The sequence below is a fragment of the Amblyomma maculatum genome, chromosome 1 (assembly GCF_055883805.1).
Source record: "Amblyomma maculatum isolate TAMU_Amacu chromosome 1, ASM5588380v1, whole genome shotgun sequence".
NCBI lineage: Eukaryota > Metazoa > Arthropoda > Arachnida > Ixodida > Ixodidae > Amblyomma > Amblyomma maculatum.
Window position 1 is genome coordinate 52,131,034 of NC_139344.1, and position 24,446 is coordinate 52,155,479.

The window sequence follows — 24,446 nt, forward strand, 5'->3', positions numbered from 1 at the left end:
CCATCACGTATATACTGAAAATACCAGACTTATGAGTTCCAGGACATGTAAAACACTCCTACTAACTTCAACCGGCACTGTATAAAGCTACACGCAATCTATTGTCTTCAGCTGTGCACCCTAAAAATTTGAATTGGTCGCATTGAAGCCGCCTATTCACGCTCCTGCCATACAAATGAACCTTGACAACACACCCCTACCAACAGCCTGCACATACAGCAAGACTTTATACATCTACACATATAAACTCTAATCAGCCAAATAACACATCAGATGTGTCTCCAATTCTCCAATTAAGGCACAATCTCAAAGGAAACGATACTGTGCACACACAATCTCACTAAAACTTAGTGTAATGCACTGAATAACTGTGAAGGCAGTGCTAACATAGCAAACGTACCAAACTGATACAGTTTTGTTTACATAACATTGAGGAAATGAGCGAGGCTGACCTGTGCAATCAACAGCGCAGGTTTGGACAAACACCCACCAGGCTTCACTTACTCAGAATTCCGAATCACAACCCACCAATATGCAGACCTTCAACCTAACAACCCCTGCCCCTCACCTGTAAAGCAATCTGCAGTTGAAACCACTCCATCGAAACATGAATGCAGACTGCCACAGACTGCCACGAAAGTCGCCGGAAATCACATGCAACCCCTTGCACAGAACTATAGAAGATATTTTTTATACAGACGGTGCACCTTCTGGCCTTCTTTTTAGACACCAGCACCAGCCAGTAAAAGGCAACACTCCTTGGTGTTTACTTTTTTATTTCATTGATGCTGGAGTGGGTATTACATAAAATGCACCTTGAAGGAAAAAAACTAGCAAGGCAATAATATAGAAGGAAAAGCAGTAATGCCAATAAACAACATATACGAAGGCAGAAAATCAGTGAGCAATAACACAAAGTGTGCTGCATACCTTACACAATGACATTGCAATGAAATAACACAGGAATGGAAAGGCATGCAATCACTAGCCAGCGTCACCATGTGGAGTGCCATTTCAAGAAACATTAATACAGTGCGTAAGACACCCATCCTTCACCCTCAGACAAGCGAGACGGACCTCGACGCGCAGTGAACGGGGAAGCTGGCTTCCCGAAGGAGAGCATGAGAGCTTTGATTTGTATTTTTGTTGCTTTGCGGCGCGCGTGTCACAGTAGCATTTTGCACAGGCTATCTCCGATACAGTGGCCCTTTAAAAATTAAATGTTCTCAAGTGTATGTTGGCTTGGGTGTATGGATCCCCAACGACTGCTGCATATTCCAGGACTTGCCTAGTGAACGTCTTATAGGCTGTTAACTTAATTTCAGGTGTGGACTATCACAGGGATTTTCTTAAAACCTAGCATACACATGCCTCACTTTTGAATCAGGAACATTCCTGTTAAATTGGATGTGATGGCCATGTCTAAGTATTTATAGGTTTCTACGAAGGATAAATGTTTACCATTAAGGCTGTACGAAAGAGTTAAAAGCTACTTTTTGCCAGTAACTCTCGTAGCTAACCTTTTTTTTTTTTATTTATTCATACAGTTGTCACATAGGCACGATGTCGATCACCAAGTTAGATAGGTACATGAGAGATGGCGCTATGCGCACGATGAACTTAAGGTACTGCAGTTGACCCGGCGCTTTCAACAAATACTCTGTTGTCGATGGGACAGGTACACCTCTAGTCAGGCAAACAATGTCTTAGCCTTTTGCAGAGCCAGCCCCACTAAACTCACATTCGCACCCAGTCCTTACTTCATTAGTCTCGCATACTCATGGTCATAGCTGGTAACATCTTCGGATTCTTCTTCCAAGGCTTGTTCACCTTTCAAGACGCTGATCATCTTGCTTTCTTCTAATAGAGTGGGTTTTCCCATCTGAACGTTGGCTTTACCTTTGGACTTCTTCTTTGTGGAATAAAATCTTCTTTGTGGCAAAATTTTCTTGGTTCCTGATTAAAATTGTTGAGGTTCCTTGCTTGTCGAAGAAGCCAATCTTTGGACAGCTTCTTCCAATATGGGCTCAAACCAGGATGAGAACCCTGGATCGTCGGGCTTGTCAGTTAAATAACTCCTTATAGCATCCATTAGCAGGATGCACCGTTGTGCACCTGCAGGTTCTACTTTTCTTACATTTTGCAGTGAAGCAGCCGACTCCTTCAGTGTTTCAACTTCTTCGCTGTATGCCTATGGAGAAAGATGGATAAAGTAATTGTAGACGTAATCAGTTAATTGGGCTTGCAAGCTTCATAGAGCAAGGCAAAGAATAGTGATGCTATAAGAAAGGAACATTCTAATCAATATTTATAGGATTTAGTGTACCATCACTATAAGCAACACAGCTGCAAGGAGTCTTCTGATTATCTTTGCGGCAGTACATGATATTGCTCATTGTGATTATATTAGATATCTTGTTCATAGCAAGCATGGCGTTAAAAGGCTCATGAAAAGCTATTTGCTAAAACTTGAAAATACGCATAATAATAGATACCCCATCATCCTCGCCGCAATGCAAAAATTAAATTAAGCACGGAAGATATCGGCGATCGAAAATGCTGCCCCTCCTCTCTCTCTCTCTTAACTCGGCGCACGCTGGCATGGAATGAAAAATTAAGAAAATAAGCCACGCTGGTGCCCCACCATGGTGTTCCGCCCACATAATTTGGGAGCGTTCAGTGAACGGGCACATCTAGTAAGCCCTTGTGACGTCATCGGGAAGGGAGTACGCAAAGATCTGCCGTCTTAATCAGTTGCAAGCGGTTGCCAGGAGCACCTTTTAAAAGACATTTTTGAATTCTAGACTCCACTCAAAGCTTTAAATTTGACTCATACTCGGAGACCAGGTCTGAGGATTTAGAGTATTGCCATAAGTACCAATTGAGGCCTCACGCCATTTTTCTCGCATTCAATAGTTGCCTTGAGATCAGTTGCAGCTTGTGCATGGCACTTTACTAGCACACTATATTTAACACAAAACTGACACCAAAGGACAGGGACATAGTACAGGTAATGAGCGCACTAGTAAAGGCATGTCCAATGCTGAATATTTTACTCGCAAGGCTAGCCACACCTGTTTGAGTGACAAGAGTCTGTAGAAATTTATTATGCAGATATCATGCTTGGGTGTTGTTTTTAGTTAAGCTACCGCAAATACAGGAGAACCTCAGCGATATGAATCCGGTTGATACGAAGTTTGGGATGATATGAATTCGTTAATTTCCCCGCCCAATGTGCATTGTGTACTTTGTGCAGAATTTCGGATGCCCTGAACATGCCTCCTGCGTCACTACGGATGGTACAAACACAAGAACAAATTGCAACCGCAGCATTAAGCACTACACACTGCCTGCATATCATTTACTTTGCAATTGTTGGCTCACTGTACGCACTGCGAGCAGTTTATGGCAGCATGTGGCCGGTGTATCATCGCCTTAGTCCAAGTCACCTGTTGCGCTGTGAATGCAAGGAGCACTTTTGGAGGTGCAAGCAGCATGTGTGCACGGCCCACACGTTGTTTACTCCTAGATTGCTAACTGTATGTACAGGGAGAAGTTTGCGGCATCACAATGCCCGCTTATCACTGTGTTTGCGATCATCTGTCATGCTGTACAGGTCGCGAGTGGACCAGATGTGGCCGTACGGCTGTAAACAGATCTCTGTGAATGTCATTCCCATGCATCTGTATTCTGATTTGCATTTGCTTTTAGACCCCGCCGTGGTGGCGCAGTGGTTACAGCGCTCGACTACTATTCCCAAGGACGCGGGATCGAATCCCGGCCTCGGTGGCCGCTTTTCGATGGAGGCGAAAAGCAAGGTGCCCATGTGCTGTGCGGTGTCAGTGCACGTTAAAGTACCCCAAGTGGTCAAAATTTCCGGAATCCTCCACTACAGCGTCTCTCATAGCCTGAGTCGTTTTGGGACGTTAAACCCCACAAACCACCGCATTTGCTTTTAGCCCTCGGCCATTACTAGTATTCATCATTTTTGAAAGATTGCCACTGTGGTGGCGCAGTGGTTAGGCCGCTCAACTACTGTGCCTAAGGATGCGGGATCTAACCACGGCCTCGACGGCTGACGGCTGCTTTTCAATGGAGGCGAAAAGCTACCATGTGCTGTGCGATATCAGTACACATAAAAGTACCCCAGGTGGTCGAAATTTCTGGATCCTTTCACTGTGGCGTCTCTCATAGCCCGAGTCGATTTGGGACGTTAAACCCCAAAACCAAGCATACTGTTTTTTGTTTGTTTTGATGATGGAAATTTTCTTCTGATAAGATTTTTTTCTTGTGCGTGTTGAGATTCATATTGCCGAGATTCTACTCTAGCTGTATTTAATAACTGTAAAGCTTGCTGAAGGCTCACACATTTCTGTGAAAAATATGCACTCCCTAAATGCTGCTACTCGCTCTATTCTTTCTTCAGTGCAAAGCTGTATGCATATGTTGCGCACCATTGATTACCAATAGACACTGAAAAGGGCCACATTTTTTGCAGAACACTAAATGCAACTTTCTATTGATTTCTGTGCGTATGGAAATGTTGAAGATTCATGGTGAGCAGTAATAAGTCATTTAAACAAGGACAAAGAACAAACTGAAGTTGGCCTGTATGATACTATAAGGGTCAGTGTAGGTATGCGGCAATGTGGCAGACACTGTTAAGCATCAGCATCCAAAAGGGGCTCGCCAGCATTGAGGTATTCGCGCGATGCTAGGTGAACAGCATCCACAGAGGCCATTAGAATGGCAGGTGTAACAGAGTGAGGTTGCAATGACGAAGCCGTGTATGACAAAAGAGATGCACCTATGGTCACCAAGGGTCACTTCACTTATAGCAGTGCATAGTGCCAAGCAGTACAGGAAGGATGCATGAAAACGACAATGTCAAATTAGCATTGTCAACCTTTGCATTGAAGTGACCAGGTGCATGTTGTAAAGAAATGTTGAAAGGATCTGGTATTTGGTTGTTTGTCGCTTCCTCTCTCTAACAGAGGGAATAGAGGGGCCTGTGTACGGGTTAAGTTTGTGGGGTAGAGACCAGGATTTGCCATGCCAATATAGTCCTTGGGGTCACTGCCATTTGTATGTTTTGACTCTTTTGTTGCTCGTTTTGCTTGCACATGTCTCTCAGGAGAGAGTTGTTAGTTCTAGTAAACTTAAAAGGGCCAGTTTACTAAGGCAAGCAGCAAGTAACCAATCTTGGTGATGCTTGCTGCAATTGGCTACAATTCGAGTGTGGCCTAGGCCCCAAGGCATTAAAACTTAGCTCAATAGCCCAGTCGAGTTTTCTATTCTGTGGCTTAGCTCGGCCGAGCTAGCCAGATCCATATGTTATCCAACCTTGCTTTATATATTGTAAAGTTTTCTGTATGAACTTCTGGGAATCTTTTTGCTATCTCCAAGTGTCGCTATCTGTATTTCTTACTCGTCGTCACTCCACCTCACTGTACCAGAAGAACGAGACCTGAAATTTACTGATACCTTGTTGTGCGGTACTGAAAATATGTTTTTCAAGCTAGATAAGGGTAAAATACCTAAATGTGAAAAATTGGATATTGCCACCACTGTCTCTTCTGACAAGCTAATACTGATTGCATAAAGAATTAATTGTGTATACCCTCCAGGCTGTGCTACACCAGCAGGTGATCTGAAAGTTTGTTCATGATGTCATGAGGCGGTAAGTGTGTCCTTTGGCGCCAAGTTGTAGACTTTAAAAATTTTACCAACAGTAGTTGTTCCAAATATTCCTTTAAATTTTATTTACCTCAAATTGTATAACCGAAACATCCTGGAAGACACACTTATTCACTTAGGGATGCAAGTTGCACCCTTAATAGTTCTTTAAATTTACTCTTTCCTCATTTTATTAATGCAGCTCCTGCTAGGTGGCTGTTTTACCATGATTACCATTTTTATTTTCAGTGATTTGCTGCCAAATCTTCAGCCTGTAGTAATTGGTGCAATGGTGATATTGCTCTAATGTGAAATGATTTCTCATTTCATGAGTGGCGTGGACACATCTTGTCATCACAGTGTGTCAGCTGAGCATGCCTGCACCTTTCTCATTAATTAGAAAAACAGAATTATGTCACCATGAAAAGCTAAACCATAATCTCCTTCCGTTCTCCAGCCAAGTGTTCAAACCACTACTGACACTGACTGTGTGAGAAACTCCACAATTCTCCTTATCTAACGTAAGGCCGCCAGGAGGCGCAAAGCTATAGGTCTGCAGCAGTGAGAAAGAAAAAAGGATAAATATGAACACGAGTTTAAAGGGCTGTCCCCAATTATAGGTAATGGAGGGCAGTGATAGCATTTCGAAATATATACATGCAAAATTCAAAACAAAACATAGGCAATGAATGCCCTGTTAGACTCATGACACCATCTTGAGGTTGACACAAAACGCAACAGCACAGCATTGTCATGCGGCTCATGCCAGGAAGCAATAAATGAGCCTCGAATTAGCCTTGAATTTTAAAAACAGCAAAGGCATAAGCAAATGAATATGCAGCAACATATTTGGCAGCAGTAAGAGAAATGCTTTTTCATTACTGCACCTAGCACACATGAGTGCACCCCTGGAATTTTTCAAAACATAGTCTCAAATAATATTTTGTTAGTTTTTTCTTGCACAAAAAAAGTTGGCTGCTAAAGTAAAAGCATACCTCTTCTAGGTGAGCTGTCTCTGTCAAGCCACTTCTTTCACTCTCCTTGAATATGGCGTGGACATGTTTGCAGACGTTTTTCCTTGCGCTGTCTTTGTACGTGCATCTGATGCTGTGTATGCACACTGAGGTGCATCCTGGACAGGTAAAGCTACAACTTCCTTTACAGGCTGCGCTGTCCGTCTGTAGGCCTGTATAGCTCACTTGTGGACAGGACTGGGAACGTACAGTCCATTTTTTTGGTCCTTTACATTCAATGTCTTTTTGTTTTATTTTTGCTCCGACATTATGCCTAATTCTGGTGTCGCGGGCGAATGGGCTTTCTGCATTTTTGCTCAGTTTAATCAATCTTTCATACACTTTATCTTGAATAAGTCTTAGCAGCACAGAAATCAGCTTATCCCTCTTCTGTTTTGTTTTCCACCAAGGTAGCAGTATTTTATAACTCGATGGAGAGCTTCAAGTCTCATGTTTGTGTTTATATTGGCTTCCTTGCTGTAGCATGCAGCCCATGCTTTTGATCGATGGAAGTAGTGACTTATGAAATAGGTTTTAAATGCAATCAATCCATTTACGCTTGTCCCATTGTCGTCACAAAATTCTGCAAATGCTTCTATCAATCTTTTGAACTCGTCTTCTTCTCCACAGTCCATCATTGTCCTGAGCGCCTGCAGATAAACACATCGAAGGGTAGTTGTGAGTTTCTTGTTTTCTTTTGCAACATTCATATTCAATTGTGACGAAATTGGCTGCTGTACTAATTCGATAGGAATTTATTTATCCATGTGCAGTTGCACTTTCTCATTTCTTTTTATGGGCATTATTTAGTGTTTTCAGATTGCACTGTTTTTCACATGAAAAGAAAGGTGGGATTTTTGATTCAGAGGTTAATAAGTCAACAGGGTAGAAGCATTATCTGTCAAGAAAAGGACATTGGAAAAAATATTTAAGTGGATAGAGGCTGGTAGATTTACAACTGGTAAATCTAAAAAGTTTTAAAACTCTAGGTTCTGCAAGCTAGAAAAAAAAAAAAAACATTAGCGAACGTCATTAACCTTGTCTTGACCTAAATTACAGTTATGTCAGAGATGTCTTGCTGCGTAGAAGAGCATGTGGAATGTATTATTCAAAACTTTATGTGACCACAGTTATATTGCAAGGATGTGACGGTTTTATGCAAGAAAAGCAATATTTTCATTGTTGTCGTACCTGCTTAAGGGGATCGATTTTCTACTATGGTAGACACATGTGATGCTGTCTAGATACATCTGCACGCAATCAATTGCAGCTGCCAATATTAAGCTTACTGATGTGCTTGGCGATGATGACCAGCACACTTGCCAAATGTGACCTGCCAATTTCACCATGTCACATGGTCTCGCGATGCTGCACAAGCCGTTGGTGAATTTTATAACAAATGAAAACAGACACCTCTGGGGTTTGCTTCTTGTCTATGAGGCATTTAATGCTATGGCATTAATATTATTGCCATTGTGACGTGAGTGCGGACCCTTCAAGGTAGCTTCTGGTGACTAAAGTGAAATGCAGCAGCAACTCCTGAGTGGTTTGTCTGGTGCAGTCATAGTTGCTGCTTAGCTGCTTTTGATCTCTCATTGTACAGGGTCATGTTCTGTGCCATTGCTTGGGCAACACTTGAGAAATGTGCGTGATGAGACAGTGCATCATAGCCTCTCTTGGTTCTTCTGGCAACATTCACCTCTTTGAATACCTTGTGACCATGGCTATTGATAACATTATTTCAGTAATCGCATGTGTTTCTTGTTGCCTTATTCAATATTAAGCCTATTAATACATGTTGAACACACTACATTGAATGGCCATAGATAGATGATTTCATTTTTACTGAGTTCAAATTTGATGTATCGTGCTGCTCATTAATTCTGCTTCATTTTATGTTTTGTTACTTTGTTCTAGAATAAATTTGGGGCACCACTTTCTAAACTGTGTTTCATTTTGAATCAAGTTGTGACAGTGAGTTTAGGTTCAGGAACTATTTCATTCCCTGCTGTGGCTGTTGTGGCCGCTTTTTTGATAGAAGTGAAATGTGCGATGTTAGTGAATGTTAGAGGTTCCCACGTAGTCAAAATTAATGGGGAGCCCTCCACTACTGCATCCTTTTGAGGAGATCATACGTCGACTCTGGATGTTAAACCTCCTATGCCATGTGGTGTCCCACAAAAAGAGGAAAATGGCACTTTTCGAAGATGAAATGTCATTTTACCTACCTTGTAGACAAATGCCTGAAGCTGCTGATCCGGAATATGTTTTCTGATGTTTTCGCGCCAGCTTCTGTCTACGTGCCAGGCGCACAACAGTTGCCTGTCTACATCTCCCATTACTAATTTCCAGGCATTATAAAATGCAGGCGCATCGTCGCTCATAAAGGCCTTGGCCGTGATTTTGCCTGTTTTTGCACGCACTGCGGCAAAGAACGCCTCCATAGCAGTTCTATCCACTCTGTTTGTAATGCAAAATGCCACTGGGCAGCCTGCTCCGAATTCGTCAACACAGAGCAGTGTCACCAGCTGGAAGTCAAAACCTGCAAAAGTTCAATGAAAAAATGAGACTGCAGTTACGAATGTGCAGCACAAATGTTTTAATATTAGCAGTGATGTGATAGCTAGACATTTTGCAGACATTTTTTTTGTCCTGCAGTCAGACAGGCAAAAATGAATCTGCACTTGTAGCAATAGCACGTAGCCTGTATATATGTTTAGACATCATTCGTGTCCTCCACATTTTCTCCTCTTTGTTGTAAACTTCTTCCACAGTTGCTAGGTTCAGTACTGTTCTCATGATAACCACCCTCCAGATGTGTACTCCATTGCTCTCGCCATATCCTCTTCCTTCCACACTGAGTGCTCTCTTGTTTTTTTTCCAGGGTAGCCACCTTTCCGTTATGCATTCCTCCTTTCTGGCCACAGGTATGGCCCTGGTGACCACCCACTAAAATGATTTCTGGTTCCATGTCTTTGCTAATTGTCTATAACTCATGCATAGATGTACAGAGAATATGCAAGAGGCATTTCAAAGCATTTGATGTTGTCTGAAAACTGCACATCCCACTTGAGTGTGAAACTTAGCTGATACATTTTCAGGGTAGACATTTATTATCTGGAAAAACATATTATCTGAACTGCCTGGTTTTGAAAATTTAACTGTTCATTAGCCTTTCTTCAATTACAATATGAACAGCCCTTTTTTACTGTTCGCAGAACTCAATCTGTATTTGCATTGCACTTTGCATGGAAGAGATTTAATAGCAAATCCATTTTCTAAATGGCAATGACGTGCAGAGTTTGTTTTGTTGCTTGCATCCGGCTGCTTTGCCCCCATTACACCAGTGACCTGAGGAAAAGCTACTGCGATAGCTTACAGTGGCAGCATTTTCACTTATGCTGTGTTCTGCAGGCTTCTTGAAGAACATCTAAACTTATATTTTGACTTTTTCAAACAATGTTGCTAACTGTGAAGCTGCTGTTGGCTCATTTTCCAACCTTGGAAAAGTACATTGAAGTTGAAATGGTACTTATAGAAACATCACGGCATTTCGTCACTGCAGGCAGCCTTTAATGAGGAAAGTAAATTTGGGACCAAAAAAACCTTACAGACGTCATCTGTCTGCATTATACTAGCCATTTGTAAAGCTTTCTATTTTTGGGATCAGATATTAGCTGTAATATGATTTTATGCCTCATTAGTGTTCATTTTGCTCATTTTTTCCAAGCAGCTTTTTTACTATTGAGTGTTTGGATAAGGTGCAGCACATTTATATTTGGAGCTTTCTGATAAATGAATAAAGCATGCATTATCAGGGTTGCATTTCCTAATCCAGACTTATATCAGCACCTAAATTGACTACTCATTAATCATTTCTCTTTAACTGAAAGTTGTCGTGCTATCATATAACTGATGATGCTTTTCTTTGAAAAGTACTTCAGAGGTTTCATTCTTCGTACATGTGCGGACAGAAGTAAAGGGAGTGCGCCATTGGTTTTTAACATTCCTTACATGCTGCCCAATTGAAACCGATAGCTGTAGTACATGCAGGCTGGGTGTAGATTCTAGCTCCTTTTGTTAAAGACAAGTAAAGTTTCATTGTTTCCAATATGGAAAAAGTAAATCCAATTTGAACAGAATAGCATGCTCGGTCTTTTTGTGACTGCACCTTTATATTATGCTATCAACATAGACATATATTAATAACTGTTTTCTGAATAGATATTTTTTTGAGATTCATTTGCAGAGAAATGAGAGTAAATGTGTAATATCTTGGGAAATAATTGACATACTGAAAAAAATACTTTCATGTTTCAAACCAGCACAAAACATTGCAAATTGACACACAAGACCTTATAGTTTCAGTACATTTGACCCCAAGATAAGGAAAACAACTCACAAAATTTCCATTCTCCCTAAAGGACTATAAGCACTGGATTTTTCCTCGCACGATTTCTTGTTTCAAGTAACATTTTAGACGTTAGTGAATACGGATAACCTAATGTATTTCTCTAACACTGCCATATAATTAATAACTACATTTCTCTTAATGGAGCTTTGGTTTCATTTTCAAGAAATTCATGATGGCTGTTGCATGTAAGTTAGCTTTAGATCATGAGGGGTTTAAGAATAAATCTGATATAGTCGCTGATGATTTGTTTACTGTCTTCTGTCACTTGAGGCAGAATTGCCTTAGCATTGTAGTAACAAGTAAAGCTGTGTATCAGCGATTTTATTGTTTTGTTGTGAAGTTTATTGACGTTCTGGTCATGGAACCAATGTGTGCATTTTAATGTGCGTGTCTGTGTCTCGAACTAGAAACGACAGGTTCACAAGGCATAATGTTTTGGCATGGTGTGTGTCAGTTACAAATCATCTTTACATGAAGCAATTTTTAAAAGTGAATGAACACTGAAAAGAAGCAGGCCTTCTTGTGGCAACAATAAGGCGAGCATCAAAACTAGAATATGTGCGCCAGACTGTGTTTGCACGTGCTTCCACAGCATGCTGGGGAACAACGACCTTACCACTTACATACTCCTGGTTACTTTAGGGACACCTGTACATTTAGATTTAGTAATAGTATCCTCTTCGTGCACTTCCCTCTATACTTATATGCTTGCACCTTTTTAAGACTGCTTTCAGGGAAAGCTATATGGCATGCCTGTTAGCATCACTGCTCTCACTCTTTCCTTGAAAGAAGCCGGCTGCTAACATAGAACAGTCCTTGAAAGAAGTCAGCTGCTAACATAGAACAGCCTGACCAACTTTTAGACAGCAATTTTGTTGCACAATCTTTAACATTGGCTTATCTCAAATATTTTCATCATTGAGTTCGTAATAGTTTGAGATTAACAAGTAAATCCACAAACTTCTAATGTATGTGATTGGAAGTTTGTGGTTGCAGTGATGTACAAATTTTAAGCCTGCTTTCATTAACCCATATTGAGAAGTTCTGCGCACTTGCCTGTTGTTCCATGCGTCCCATCTATGCAGATGCGATCACTTCCCAGTTTCTTCATAAGTTCTTCTTGCGGCTTCGTCATTATTACTAGCATGAAATCGTCATCCGTCAAGTACTCACTCCTCTTTAGTGCTTCGTGGTCATCCGGGTTCCCTTGCTGTTTATAGAAGAGCACAGGATTTTCACTCTGTGTCTTCATACTTTCAACCCACAGCATTATACTTATGGCATCATTGCTGTGTAGGCGCTCTTCAGTGTTGATGCTAAAGTCCCTGCAGACGTTGCGCAAATCCTGCCTTGTCAGTAGATGGAGACGTTTCCAAGATTTATCAACCTTGCTGCGCACAGAGTCCAATATAGCTTCCATAGTTATACCAGCTTGTAATTTTCCTTTAATAGAAGAATAAGTTGCAAAAGAAGGCATTCTGTTAATGAAAAACCTAGTTGCCTGAGAAACTGGCTTTTATGCTTTTTTTTTTTACCATAAAATCTTATTTCTACGTTTGTTACTATTGAAAAAGGTTACAATAGTCACAAATGATGGGTAGGAATTTTCACCATGTGTGGCAAGTTAAGAGGTAGGTTTTAACAAGACTGTTGCTACCTGATGTTAGGTGTGGACTGAATAGAAGTTATTATGCAGAGCATCCTCCTTTTTAGTTCCTTTTGATTGCAGATATCCTTGAGATGACAGACACCCAGCTATAACTATAGAGCACTTTGTAGTCAGTGCACGTTAAAGAACCCCCCCTGGACGAAATTTCCGGAGTCCTCCACTACGGCGTCTCTCATAGCCTGAGTTGCTTTGGGACGTTAAACCCAACAAACCTAGAGCACTTTGTATCTGCAAGTGACAAGTGTGTCCTATAAACCTCCTTGAGCATTGTGGTGTGAGAATAGGCTTATGCTATTGCTATTAGCGTTCTCGTGAATTCTGACCCAATGAATATCTTTTGCTCTGCTAACAGCTGTTTCAGCCAAAATTTGTCTGTGACAGTGTGTCAAGTGCATGCAACTTTATTGAAATGCATTTGAACTTTGCATGTCATGCACTTATATACCTCTAACTTAAAGCATAGCTCTCTCATGGGCAGTGTTTATTATAACAAACTTCTATGCTCAGTCCTCCTGTTTGCTGTGGCTATGGAGCTAAAGTAATGCATCATGCATATACCGGGTGCTTTACTTGTCATTATTTTAAACCCTACAAAAGATACCCCGGTACGGTATGTGTAGATGGATTGTACAGCAATGCGGACATTATATATATGATAGAGCTGAGTAGATAGGCAATTAACTTTGTCTATTTTATGCCGTAGAAGAAGTGAACGTGACTTCTGCGACAATGCCATGTCTGTCCAGCGACACCATGTTAAGAATTTCAGTGTGGGAGACAAGCTTCAGGAACTAGAAATGCATATTTTTTGGCATAAAATATTCCGAACTGTATTGCCAATAAAGATAATTTAAAATCTAGACTCTGCTTTTATTTTGGCGGCCTTCATTTTCTTCTTATAACGTCGGCCCCTAATATCAAAAAGGAAAACTTTATTGCCTAATTTTGGTAAATTAATTACTTAATTACTGGGCTCTATAACATACATACTGTCCACTTTAGCGTGCACTGACATCGTGCAACAGGCGGGCCCGCAGCTGCGTTTCGAATACAGGTGTGGATGTTATGGGTCTGCAGTGATCTCTCTCTGCAGTTGTGCACTTGTGGTGCTACAAGCATAACCTGTATATAATTAGATATTTAGAAAGTTTATGGGAATATTAAAATTTTTTTATTACAAAGAAAAGCGGCTTGAATATTGAAGTACACTCAAGCCTTGTTAATATGGACACTTTGGTTCCCCGGAAAAACTGTTCATAAGACGAATTGGCCCTAGTAACGAATCACAATGAAAAAAATATTAAGAGCTAGGATTAAGGTTAGCTTTAGTGCATATCGGTGGTTAGTTATTTATAGACTATTTTTGGATCTACAAGACGATTACCCCGAACAACATTATGATTTAAGTAATCTGCAACTTGACTAGTCTAATACTAGGCTTATGATAGCGTAACGGCGTGTCATGAATAAATGAGTTAGCTTCTGCAACCTGTTCACATTCATGACATTAGCACTGTAGCCGAATAAGAGCTACTGAATTCAGCTTCTTACTTTACTCAAGATACAGAAAGAGTTCTCTTCGCATTCATTCATGCGATATGAAAAATGGTAAGGTTCATCGGCTTAGGAGCTTCACACCGTAAAGCATGAAACCTAAAAAAAGAGTGACTAATTTAATCATTTACACTTTCTGATTGCATTCTTTAGCTGACCTGTGCTCAGAGTGCAGAAAATCATTAATTTGAGTTGGGCAGTAGAAATTTTGTTCTTATTATCTGTATTAGCGTGACAAAAATGCATGGGCATGGGCCCCAGTGCGATCTGTATATTTCACCAATGTTCATTGTCCGTACAGTGAGTTTTCATATTAATGAGACGTAAATACATTGAAAAGATTTTCTCCCTTGAAACATTCTCCACAATTCTAGTCATCCATATTAATGGGGGTCGTATTAATGAGACATAACTGTATTTCAATAATAGGAAAGAACTTTAGGGTGGCAAAAACCAAACAAAATTACCGACTAGCTACTGCTTAAGAACATGCTAAAATTCTATGCTTTGATTAGGCAGCTAGTGTGCAACGATTCATGCGAATGTGACATCCATAGCATTTTCAAATTGATTGGCATCAAAATGTTCTTTTGAGGGAGAATTCCATCTCTTAGTGTAACGGGGGTGCGAGCTCTGGTGCCAGGACCCCCGGCAAGGCTCCCCAGATTGCAAGGAGTTCGGCATGAAGAGGGATAACCAGAGATAGGCGGCAGGCATAAGTGCCTGAGAGGGAAAGGTTTTTGTCACATACCCAGGCCATAGAGGTAAAGTCGTTAACATGAGTACAGTCAAGCCTTGTTATAGTGAACACATGAAAATTGTAAAATAGTTTGATATATCCTAAATTTGTTGCATAAAAAAAAGTGCCATCAAGAACAGCACTGATTGCTTAGTGAATGGACAGCAACTCAATTGACGCTGTAAAGAAATGGGGAGACATTTTATGAACTTTTAAAGGGAAACTGCACCGGTTTTCGATTTCAATCAGTTTCAGGTGGTCAAATGATCATAGCTTGCGGTTAGGGCGCTCGACTACTGTGCCCGCGGATGCGGGATTGAATCCCAGCCGCCGCAGCCATTTTTTGATGGAGGCGAAAAGCAAGACGCCCGTGTGCTGTGTGATGTCAGCGCATGTTAAAGAACTCCAAGTGGTTGAAATTTGTGGAGCCCTCCACTTTGGCATCTCTCGTAGCTTGAGTGGCTTTGGGGTGTTAAAACCCGTAAACCAAGCCAAACTTACTTCTTAGCACCACGTTGAGGTGGTCAGCCAGTTCACTGGTTCATTAGGGACTCTTTTCAGACAGTCATTGATACCTGTGGCTTCATTAATAGTTCAGTGGCTACAAAGTGTAGGTTTGTAGGTACACCCTGCTGTCATTGCTACATAGTATGAAAAAACTATGTTTATGCACCATTTTTATTTGCTCTCTCTACCCTCCTAAAATTCTTGAAATATAATATTTTTTCCATAACAAGTAAATGCCAAGAACTGTAGTGTTGCAATAAGTAAAAATATTTTAAATTCATGCTAGTGTTTCAGAGTTAAAACTGAAAATAAATTGTGGATAAATTACTCACCAGCAATGGAAGCTCGTTCTGTGTCAGACAGAAATGTATGGCAGAGCCTAAAATTGTGGCCACAATGCATTTTTTGGAAGACGTCTATGCCTTTAGTGCTTTCAGTTGTGGTGATCCTTGCAAAGCACATGCGGCCACATATGACGCTTCCTTGTGTTTTTAATTTACATTTTCCACTCCCTAAGAAAGAGATGCAGTAAGCATTACCTGTAACTGTTTTGATCACTTGGCACCATCAAAAGTACACGTTAAACAACACACTTCGTTTTTGGTATGAAAGATAATTTTGATGTGCCAATGTTGAAGGCACAGCCACTTTTTGTCCAAGTGATGCATATTTATGAAATATCAATTGTTTTCGCTTCAGAATGTTCTGCTAATGCAACTTGATGGCTGAACAAGGTTACTGGCATGGTTCATAATGTATAAAAGGAAAATTTGCACAGTGGCACAGTGGCACAGAAAGGTATATGTCTACTGAAAAGAAAAGAAACTTACTATACTAGAGCACTTATTGTTTATTATGTTTATATTACATACAGTGCTCGAACTTGGAAACGTGCGCGAGCAATAGGTATCCCATCGATCGTGCCTACAGTGGGAAAACTTTGTAAGGTACCTTGAATGCCACCAAATTTATAAGGGCAATTTAAAATGATGCTCCTCCTCTCCTTCCTCAACTTAGCTCATGCCGGAAAGGAAGAAAAGAAGGAAACAAGTCATTAGTGCCCCACCACGCCCCATCCTATCCACATACTTTGGAGCGCCCGATGACTGGGTGCTCCCAGCAAGCCCCAGTGACATTACAGGGGAGGTTTGGGTGCAGTGCACACAGGGATATGTCACCAAGACTGGTTGCGAGTGGTCTCCAGGAGCACTTCTTTAAAAATTGTAAATTGTAGGCCTCACACAAAGCTTTCAAATTGTCTCGGATACTCGCAAAGAAAACCTTACGGATTTCTTGCATTAGAACATTACTGCAAGTAGCATTTCAGTGGCCCTTTAATTTGCAACAATTTTTATGTGACCCTGCTCAGAGGCTGGAATCGTAAAAATAGTAAGTGATTATATGAGTTTTTTTTATAACTGGAAGTTGCCAGAACTCGTCGGTGACATCACAGCCATCATTCAGCTGTTTAAACGGAAGAAAGAACTGGAGAAACACTTCAGATATAAATTATTTAGCTGGCTTAGGTGAACTTCATGTTGCCGCTCATGTAAACTATTGGCTTACACTACTGTAAACAAAAAAAAAACATATCCAAAAATTTTGGTTTCTCTACTGCTCTAATGCATGCATTTATTATGGCCATTTTTACTACTGTAAGCAAAAAAAAAAAAAAAAACATATCCAAAACATTTTGTTTCTCTACTGCCTTAATGCATGCATTTATTAATGCCCATTTTTTATTGGAAAATGGGCATTAATACATACATGCATTAAAGTGGAGAAGCCAATATTTTTGGATTTTTTTTTTTGTTTACATTAGTGTGTACTTCAACAGTTTACATGAGGAACAACATTAATGCCTATCTTTATTAAAAAAAAAAAAGGCATAAACTAATATAGTTCGCCTGTAGTAATGGCAAGCTCAGCCCATTTTGAGTCATTGGAATACGTCATATTTACTGGAAATAAACCGGGCTGAATGTTTCTGAACACTATCAAGCTCATTTATGCTTAACTTTGCGTAAGTGTTCCATGCAGAACAGCCACATTTCACTGTAAAAGAGTTCCGCATCGTTATTTAAAAATCAGTCTGGGACAATAAACCGATTTTGGAGCATATTGTTCGGTGTTAAAGCACTGTTAAGTAATAGATTAGGAATCGCACCTGTTGGGACAAATTTTCCGGATCGATGGCAGTGGTAGTGTGCCACCACTACTCCTGAAGGGTTGCTGATCTTCCCTCCAGATGAGATTACAAAACGACTTTGTGTGTCCCCTTCCATTTTTTCCTTCCAGTCCTTGAAGGCTGTCAGATAAAGAAATTGTTTGGAACATGATGCCATTACCTCCAGGTGTTGCTGCACAAGAATTTCATTATTGAAGCAATGTTGTTGTTTTTTTTCTTTCCCTGCAGTATTATAGTTCCTTTTTTATCCACATTTTAGCAGCAAAAGAATTTGCATAGATACACACAGTGGCTTGTAGTAAAAGCTCGTTAATTCGATCTTCATGGACCAGGAAAAAAAGTTCCAATTATCCCATGTTCGAATTATCGAATGGCCTAAAAAAAAAAAAAGCTGTCAAGAACCATTTGCATTACGGTAAAAAAGTTATGGGGGAAAGAGAAAGATACAAGGTTCTCAATGCAGATTTTCAGAAAATAGCAAGAGAGATAAGAATGCCTTCCTGAACATACAGTGCCAAGCAGTTGAGGACAACAGCCAATTAAGGAATACAAGAGCTCTGTATAAGACAATCAAAGATATCGAAGGAAGCTTCTGTGCTAAGCTGGGCGTGATAAAGGACAAACGAGGCAAGGACCTCACTGAAGCCTCAGAGATAAAGAAGAGGTAGCAGGAATACACAGAAGATTACTGATCTCGAGCCGGCCATCCTGAAGAGTGAAGTTGAATGGGCCTTAGCCAGCCTCGCTAAGAACAAAGCTAGCGGAATTGATGGCATTCCAGCTGAGTTGCTTCAAAACCTCAACCATGACGCTGTTAACATTCTGCATACATTATGTCAGATGATTTGGACAACCCTGCAGTGGCCACAGGATTGGAGGAGGTCAGTTTACATCCCCATTCCAAAGAAAGGCAGTGCCAAAGGTTGTTCCAACTACTGCACGATCGCGCTTATTTCGCATGCTAGCAAGGTGATGTTGAAAATCCTCCAAGGAAGGCTGCAGCAGTATGTGGATCAGGAGCTTCCGGACGTGCAAGCTGGGTTTCGCAAGGGCAGAGGAACTAGAGACCAAATTGCCAACCTTCGCTGGATCATGGAAAAAGCAAGAGAGTTCCAGAAACCCATCTACTTCTGCTTTATTGATTATGCGAAAGCGTTTGACTGCGTAGATCACAGCAGATTGTGGCAAGCTCTCCAAGAGATGGGAGTTCCAATTCACCTCATCTGTCTCCTCAAGAACCTGTATGAAGGACAAGAGGCCACAGTCAGAACTGGGCATGGGCTTACTGATTGGTTTCAGATTGAGAAAGGAGTGAGGCAAGGCTGCATACTGTCGCCCTGCCTATTTAACTTATATGCAGAGTGCATCATGAGGAAGGCCGGTCTGGACGAGTCTTCAGCTGTAGTGAAGATTGCTGGAAAACGTATCAACAACCTTAGATATGCGGATGATACCCCTTTAATGGCAGAAAGTGAAGTGGAACTCAAGTTCCACTTCAGTTGATGCGCGTACAAGAAGAGAGTGAGAAGTTTGGGCTTAAACTGAACATTAAAAAGACAAATATCATGGCGTCTTGCCCTATCAAGTCCTGGAGCATCAATGGACAAGTGGAAGCTGTAACAGATTTTCTCTTCTTGGGCTCCAAGATTACCTCGGAAGGAGACTGCAGCCATTAAATTAGGAGACGCCTGCTTCTGGGAAAGAGAGCAATGGTCAGCCTTGACCGCCTAGTAAAGAGCAGAGACATTAGTCTGCCAACCAAGATCCGTATAACTCGTGCTATGGTCTTTCCAGTTGTGATGTATGGATGCGAGAGTTGGACTGTGAAAAAGGCTGACCGCCGAAGAATTGACGCGTTTGAATTGTGGTGCTGGCGGAGACTCTTGAGAGTTCCTTGGACTGCCAAAAGATCAAATCAGTCAATATTGTCGACCATAAACCCTGACTGCTCATTGGAGGGTCAAATTGTAAAGTTAAAGCTCAGCTACTTTGGTCATCTGATGAGAAGAGAGGAGTCGTGGAGAAAGATTTGATGTTGGGAAAGGTTGCGGGTCGCCGGAGAAGGGGTAGGCAGCGAACGCGATGGTTAGATGGCATCCTCGAGGCACTGCAGATGAAGTTATGTGATGTTAGGAAGATAGTGAGAGACCGGAAAGCGTGGCGTGACATGGTCCATAGGGTCACGAAGAGTCGGACACGACTGAACGACTGAACTGGACTGAAATTTACCGTATTTACTCGCGTAACGGACCCGCTCGCATAGTGAACCCACTCACCTCCGATTTTTGGCTAATATGAAAAAAGAAAAAAAAAAGCGCCGGTATAATTAGCGCATCCTTCCCTTTTGCGCCATCACGGTCCATAACGCATTTCTTGGCAGTGCGCTAAGATGCTGCGCAGCGATAACATCACGATGTGTCTAGCAAGAGAGGAAGTGAACTTGGCTGAGTGCCAGCGCTTGTCCGGTTGCGCAAGCCTCGTTTTCAGTACATTTGCTTTATCATGCCATGGGCGATTGGGGCGGGCGCCGTCTACTGCCACTCAGATATTGGAACGCACGGTTCTAAAAAGCAAAGATTCTAAAAGTCAGCATCACAATCCCGGCTGACCACGTACACGTGCGGACATAAGTAAACGGAGCACGCTTTTCCGTTCAAAGTAAAATCACGCCTTCTGCACTGGAGATAAGCAGAATAATTGTCCAAGTAAACGGGCACTGGCATCTGCTACCGGTTCGCACATACCACGACTGCCAATTTCAATTATGAAACGCGTGAAAAAAAAATTTAGAAGCAAAAAGTGTGCTCTGTTTACTTTTGTTCGCAGGGGTACGTACGTCCGTTGACGACTGTTAGCTGGAACGATGGGCGATTCTCGCAAGAAAATAAAAATAAAAATCCGCGTAACCCGCGCGCGCGCCCGTCCGACATAGCATAGCCTCTAGCTATGAGGCTTTTTTTTTTTTTTTTTTTGATATAGAGGGAATTAAGAGGAATGAAATATAGGTTCAGTGCCCACTGAAGCTGCTCGTCGTTTTAAAGCACCTCATCGAACTCAAGTGCCAGACAGCTGTCATCTCACTCATAATGCCCTGCTTTTGGTGATTGTGTAATCATAGCCTGAGGCTATGGTGTAATCATCGCAAATTCGCGCCTAGTTTGTAAACGTCTTTTGCGCTTGTGGTATTACGCTTAGCCTGTAAGTTTGAAAACGCAACTGCACTCTAAAAATGACAAGCAAGTCTGTTGTGAACACGCCTTTCCCGCCCGTAGCGTCATGTTTAGTGTGTAAAATTGGAAACGAAACTACGAGAAAAAAATAGTTCTTTCTGACAAAATCTCTTCGCTCTATAACGAGAGGGATGCCAAAGATTATGCAGCTGATCCATTTGTTGAAATCGAATGACGCCACTTTAAAGCGGCACACGCAGTTAATACGATGGTGACGAACAAATTCGATTGCATTAGATTCGCGGGCGCCTCCCATTAAGCGCTTCGTGAAGTACCACGAAGTTGTTACATGCAGTTTCCTAAAGTATTGCTCATAAACCGCCTCAAGTATGCCCGCTCGCGCAGTTTCTCACCTTGTATCGACGAGAACTGGTGTTGCTCGTATTCCGGAGTGAAGCCATGGCCGTCAATGTAGTGCGACTGCATCTCTTTGTAAGTATTCGTGTGGTGCAGTATGTTCGGCTGACCACCAATCGTGCCAACCGGCCTTGGAACCATGTGCTAACACGATCGCGTTGTTCAGGGCTCGCCAAGGTTCTGGGCCACACCACCGCCACCACGCACACGTATGCACACGATAGAAGAAATATATTGTGAAAGTCCGTGTGTCATGTACGCTGTGTGTTCCTCCAAGCACCGGGAGAACGAACGATCGGCTTTTGTGTGTTTGTGCATGCCGTGCGCCTCGCGAAGCGTTGGCGGACTAAACACATTCCCGAAAGCAGAGCAGCGACGCGGCGGTGGGGACCGGAGAATCGGCGCCGAGAGGACTGCAAGGAGGAGAAATTTATGGGCTCCCGCAAGGCGCACTGCCCGTGTCGTCGAGCTGGTCGCTGCCCGCGGCTGGGAGCGGGAGCCTGCAACGGTCGCCGGCTTCTGGGAAGCGTTCGAACCTCCGAGGTGTTGGGAGCTTGGGACGCTGACGCGAAGACAGCCGCGGACCTGGCGAGGAGGACTCTCGGAGGGAAAGAAGGATCGGAGGGAGCACGGTGGACGCAACGACGAGAGACTCCGAGAGAGGACGACAGAAGGGACTGAACCGGAGTGTCGTGCGGAGAGACCGCGCTCCGATCGTGATACGTATCATATGCGCGCAATATGTAAATAAATTCCTAATAATCAAGATATGCCAAGTGTGGTCGAGCTTCGTCGGGGAATGCCAGAGGGGCAGAGCAAGGGACCTGCCTGACTCCGTGGGTTTAGGGTAAACAGACATTGCGGTAAATATTTCTTGACTGTGACTGTCATCCCCTGATGCACCGCGTGGAAAGTGCTCTAGGCTGTGCGCGTTAAGGCAGAAACACAGGCCGCATTTCGTTAAAGTAAGCATCGGCCGCGCTTTCCGATAACTTTTTTCTTTGTGACACACCATAGGCTCCTGTCCGTGGTATGAACTGGCAGGATCTTAACAAAAACGCATCTAATATTTTGCTTCTGGGCATATTTATGACGCGGGAAATATATCGCAATGGAAGCGTGAACTCGGTCCTGTCAGAGTGCGTGCTCCTAGGTTAAACAGGCTTCGCTGGAACGGTATCGTGCTTGCATCCCCCCCATCCATCCATGCGCCGAGAACGTACATTACCGGCCGGTCGAGGGTACGAATCCTACGGAGAAATCAGCTTAGAAACGGCATCTCGATCTTTTTCGCGCAAGCAGGGCTCGAAAATTGAGAGCATCTGGCGAGATCCCGGCGGCGACTACGTAGTTAAAGCAGCCGTCTGGGTGTTACAGATCATCCGCATTTACTCCAAATGCTTCTTGATCATGGACTGCTAGTCGAGAACACAAGAACCTTGAGCGAAAGGCGACATAACTTGAACAAGCGGCCACCTGTTTTTCATTTTCTCGAGCAAGAAATGCTGTAAGCTTCCCCTTTAACGTTACTTACTTGCGATCATCTACACTGTCTACAGTGTCGATATTGAGCCACGTTAGTGCGAACACAACATCGCTGGTTTTCATATTTTTCTTGTTTTTCGTAGAAGGTGCGCATGAGCATGACGTTTCACCGTGCAAATTACTGGTTTGCTTAATTCCATGCACGAGTAAATGAGAAAACACGCATCATCTGATAGTGTGAACTTTCTAAATGGAAAGGGCATGCACACTGATGTCAAGTAACGGCAAAAAAAAAAAAAAAAAAAAAAAAAAAAAACGCTGTCAGGACACATTTGCTTGTTTTATTAGCCAGGTATGACCCTCAGCAAGTGCAGCACTTCAGTACATGAATACATAAGGAATGCCACAAGAAATGCAGTAACTAAGTACAAAAGCAATCTCATTTCGGAGTACTCTGTGCTAAGTGAAATTGCATGCAATGAAGTAGCCTGTCTCCTGCAGAAGCCGTGGGAAAATGCACTAAAAAACGACACAGAAGAGAAAAACACACAGAGCAGGGCTGGCTTCTGCAGATGATCACTAACTAGCCCGACAACTCTTGTTACAGCCTGTCCCCACTTGCTGCCAGAACAATCACCATACCAGCACTCAAAGTTTTATTTGCTAGTTGTTGTTTTTTTTACCCACTTGCATTAGGTGAGTGTTGCATAGTGTGCAAATATAATTAAAAAAATTGTCTGACTTCACTGATACCATCATCAACACCTCCACACAGTAAACCTCTCCAAAATGCTTTGACACTGACATCTTACATGCGCTGAAATGTGACAACCAAAAAAAAAAAAGAAAGACATTCTTCAGTACACCGAAACTTCCACAGCTTCAGTAAGTGTTGGAAATTTTACAGTTAGCAAATGAAGTTATAGAGCAGTTTAGCGACACTTGCAGAAAGTTTGGTACGTGGCGTGTTGTTGGAAAACAACTGAGAGCCGTTGACAGAAGTGGACTTGTTGTTTATGGCTCCTTCGAATAGAATGACTCCATGCATCTGCTTAACGCATAAGTCGCATACTTAACATCTTCGTGCTATGCGGATGATATCAGCGTGGACCCCATTGACATCGGCCTCAACACTAGTATAGAGGGTGTAAGACGACTACCAGGTTTTGTCAGTCAAAAGCTGCATTGCCTTCAGGCATTATTTTGCTGCAGTAGCAAATTGTGATTGCAGTGGAGTTCTAATATTGGGTGGGTCTCATTCTCTCTCAATCACCTGCTGCAGAATTCAAAGTTTGCCATACTTCCAGGGAGAATAAATTGACAGTGAAAGTTACACTGTACAGCTTCTGTTAGACGGGAATTAATTGTACAGATGCATGCATAACTTTCAAATTTGTAAAATACCTAAACCACATTTTCATTTTGCTATGCTGAAAAGTAAATATTGCTTTTTCTCTTGTCAATAGGAGGCACCGCTACACCTGCTACAGCCAGCTTGCGCACTGGCTTTGGGGATGCCTCGGCAGACATCACAGTAAAGTCCTCCCTATTTGTGATGCAAGCCAAATAAGGGAAAGGTTTCCATCTGACAGTTACACTGGTTTCCAGTTTGCA

At 42.1% G+C, this 24,446-nt stretch overlaps 1 protein-coding gene and 1 pseudogene across 2 annotated transcripts; both read right to left on the reverse strand.

The window, feature by feature from the left end:
- Positions 1–767: 767 nt before the first annotated feature.
- LOC146202365 (uncharacterized) lies at positions 768–9,228 on the reverse strand (annotated as a pseudogene). The gene is made up of 3 exons (XR_014702100.1): positions 8,918–9,228; positions 6,672–7,339; positions 768–2,191 (listed from the first exon to the last, which is right to left on the reverse strand). The product of XR_014702100.1 is annotated as an uncharacterized LOC146202365 (transcript).
- Positions 9,229–12,099: 2,871 nt separating this feature from the next.
- LOC146202366 (uncharacterized) lies at positions 12,100–21,640 on the reverse strand. Its single transcript, XM_084584520.1, has 4 exons — positions 21,344–21,640; positions 17,740–17,880; positions 15,905–16,084; positions 12,100–12,546 (listed from the first exon to the last, which is right to left on the reverse strand). The coding sequence occupies exons 1-4, from the start codon at positions 21,486–21,488 to the stop codon at positions 12,128–12,130; spliced, it is 885 nt and encodes a 294-aa protein (XP_084440646.1). The 5' UTR covers positions 21,489–21,640; the 3' UTR covers positions 12,100–12,127.
- Positions 21,641–24,446: the final 2,806 nt, after the last annotated feature.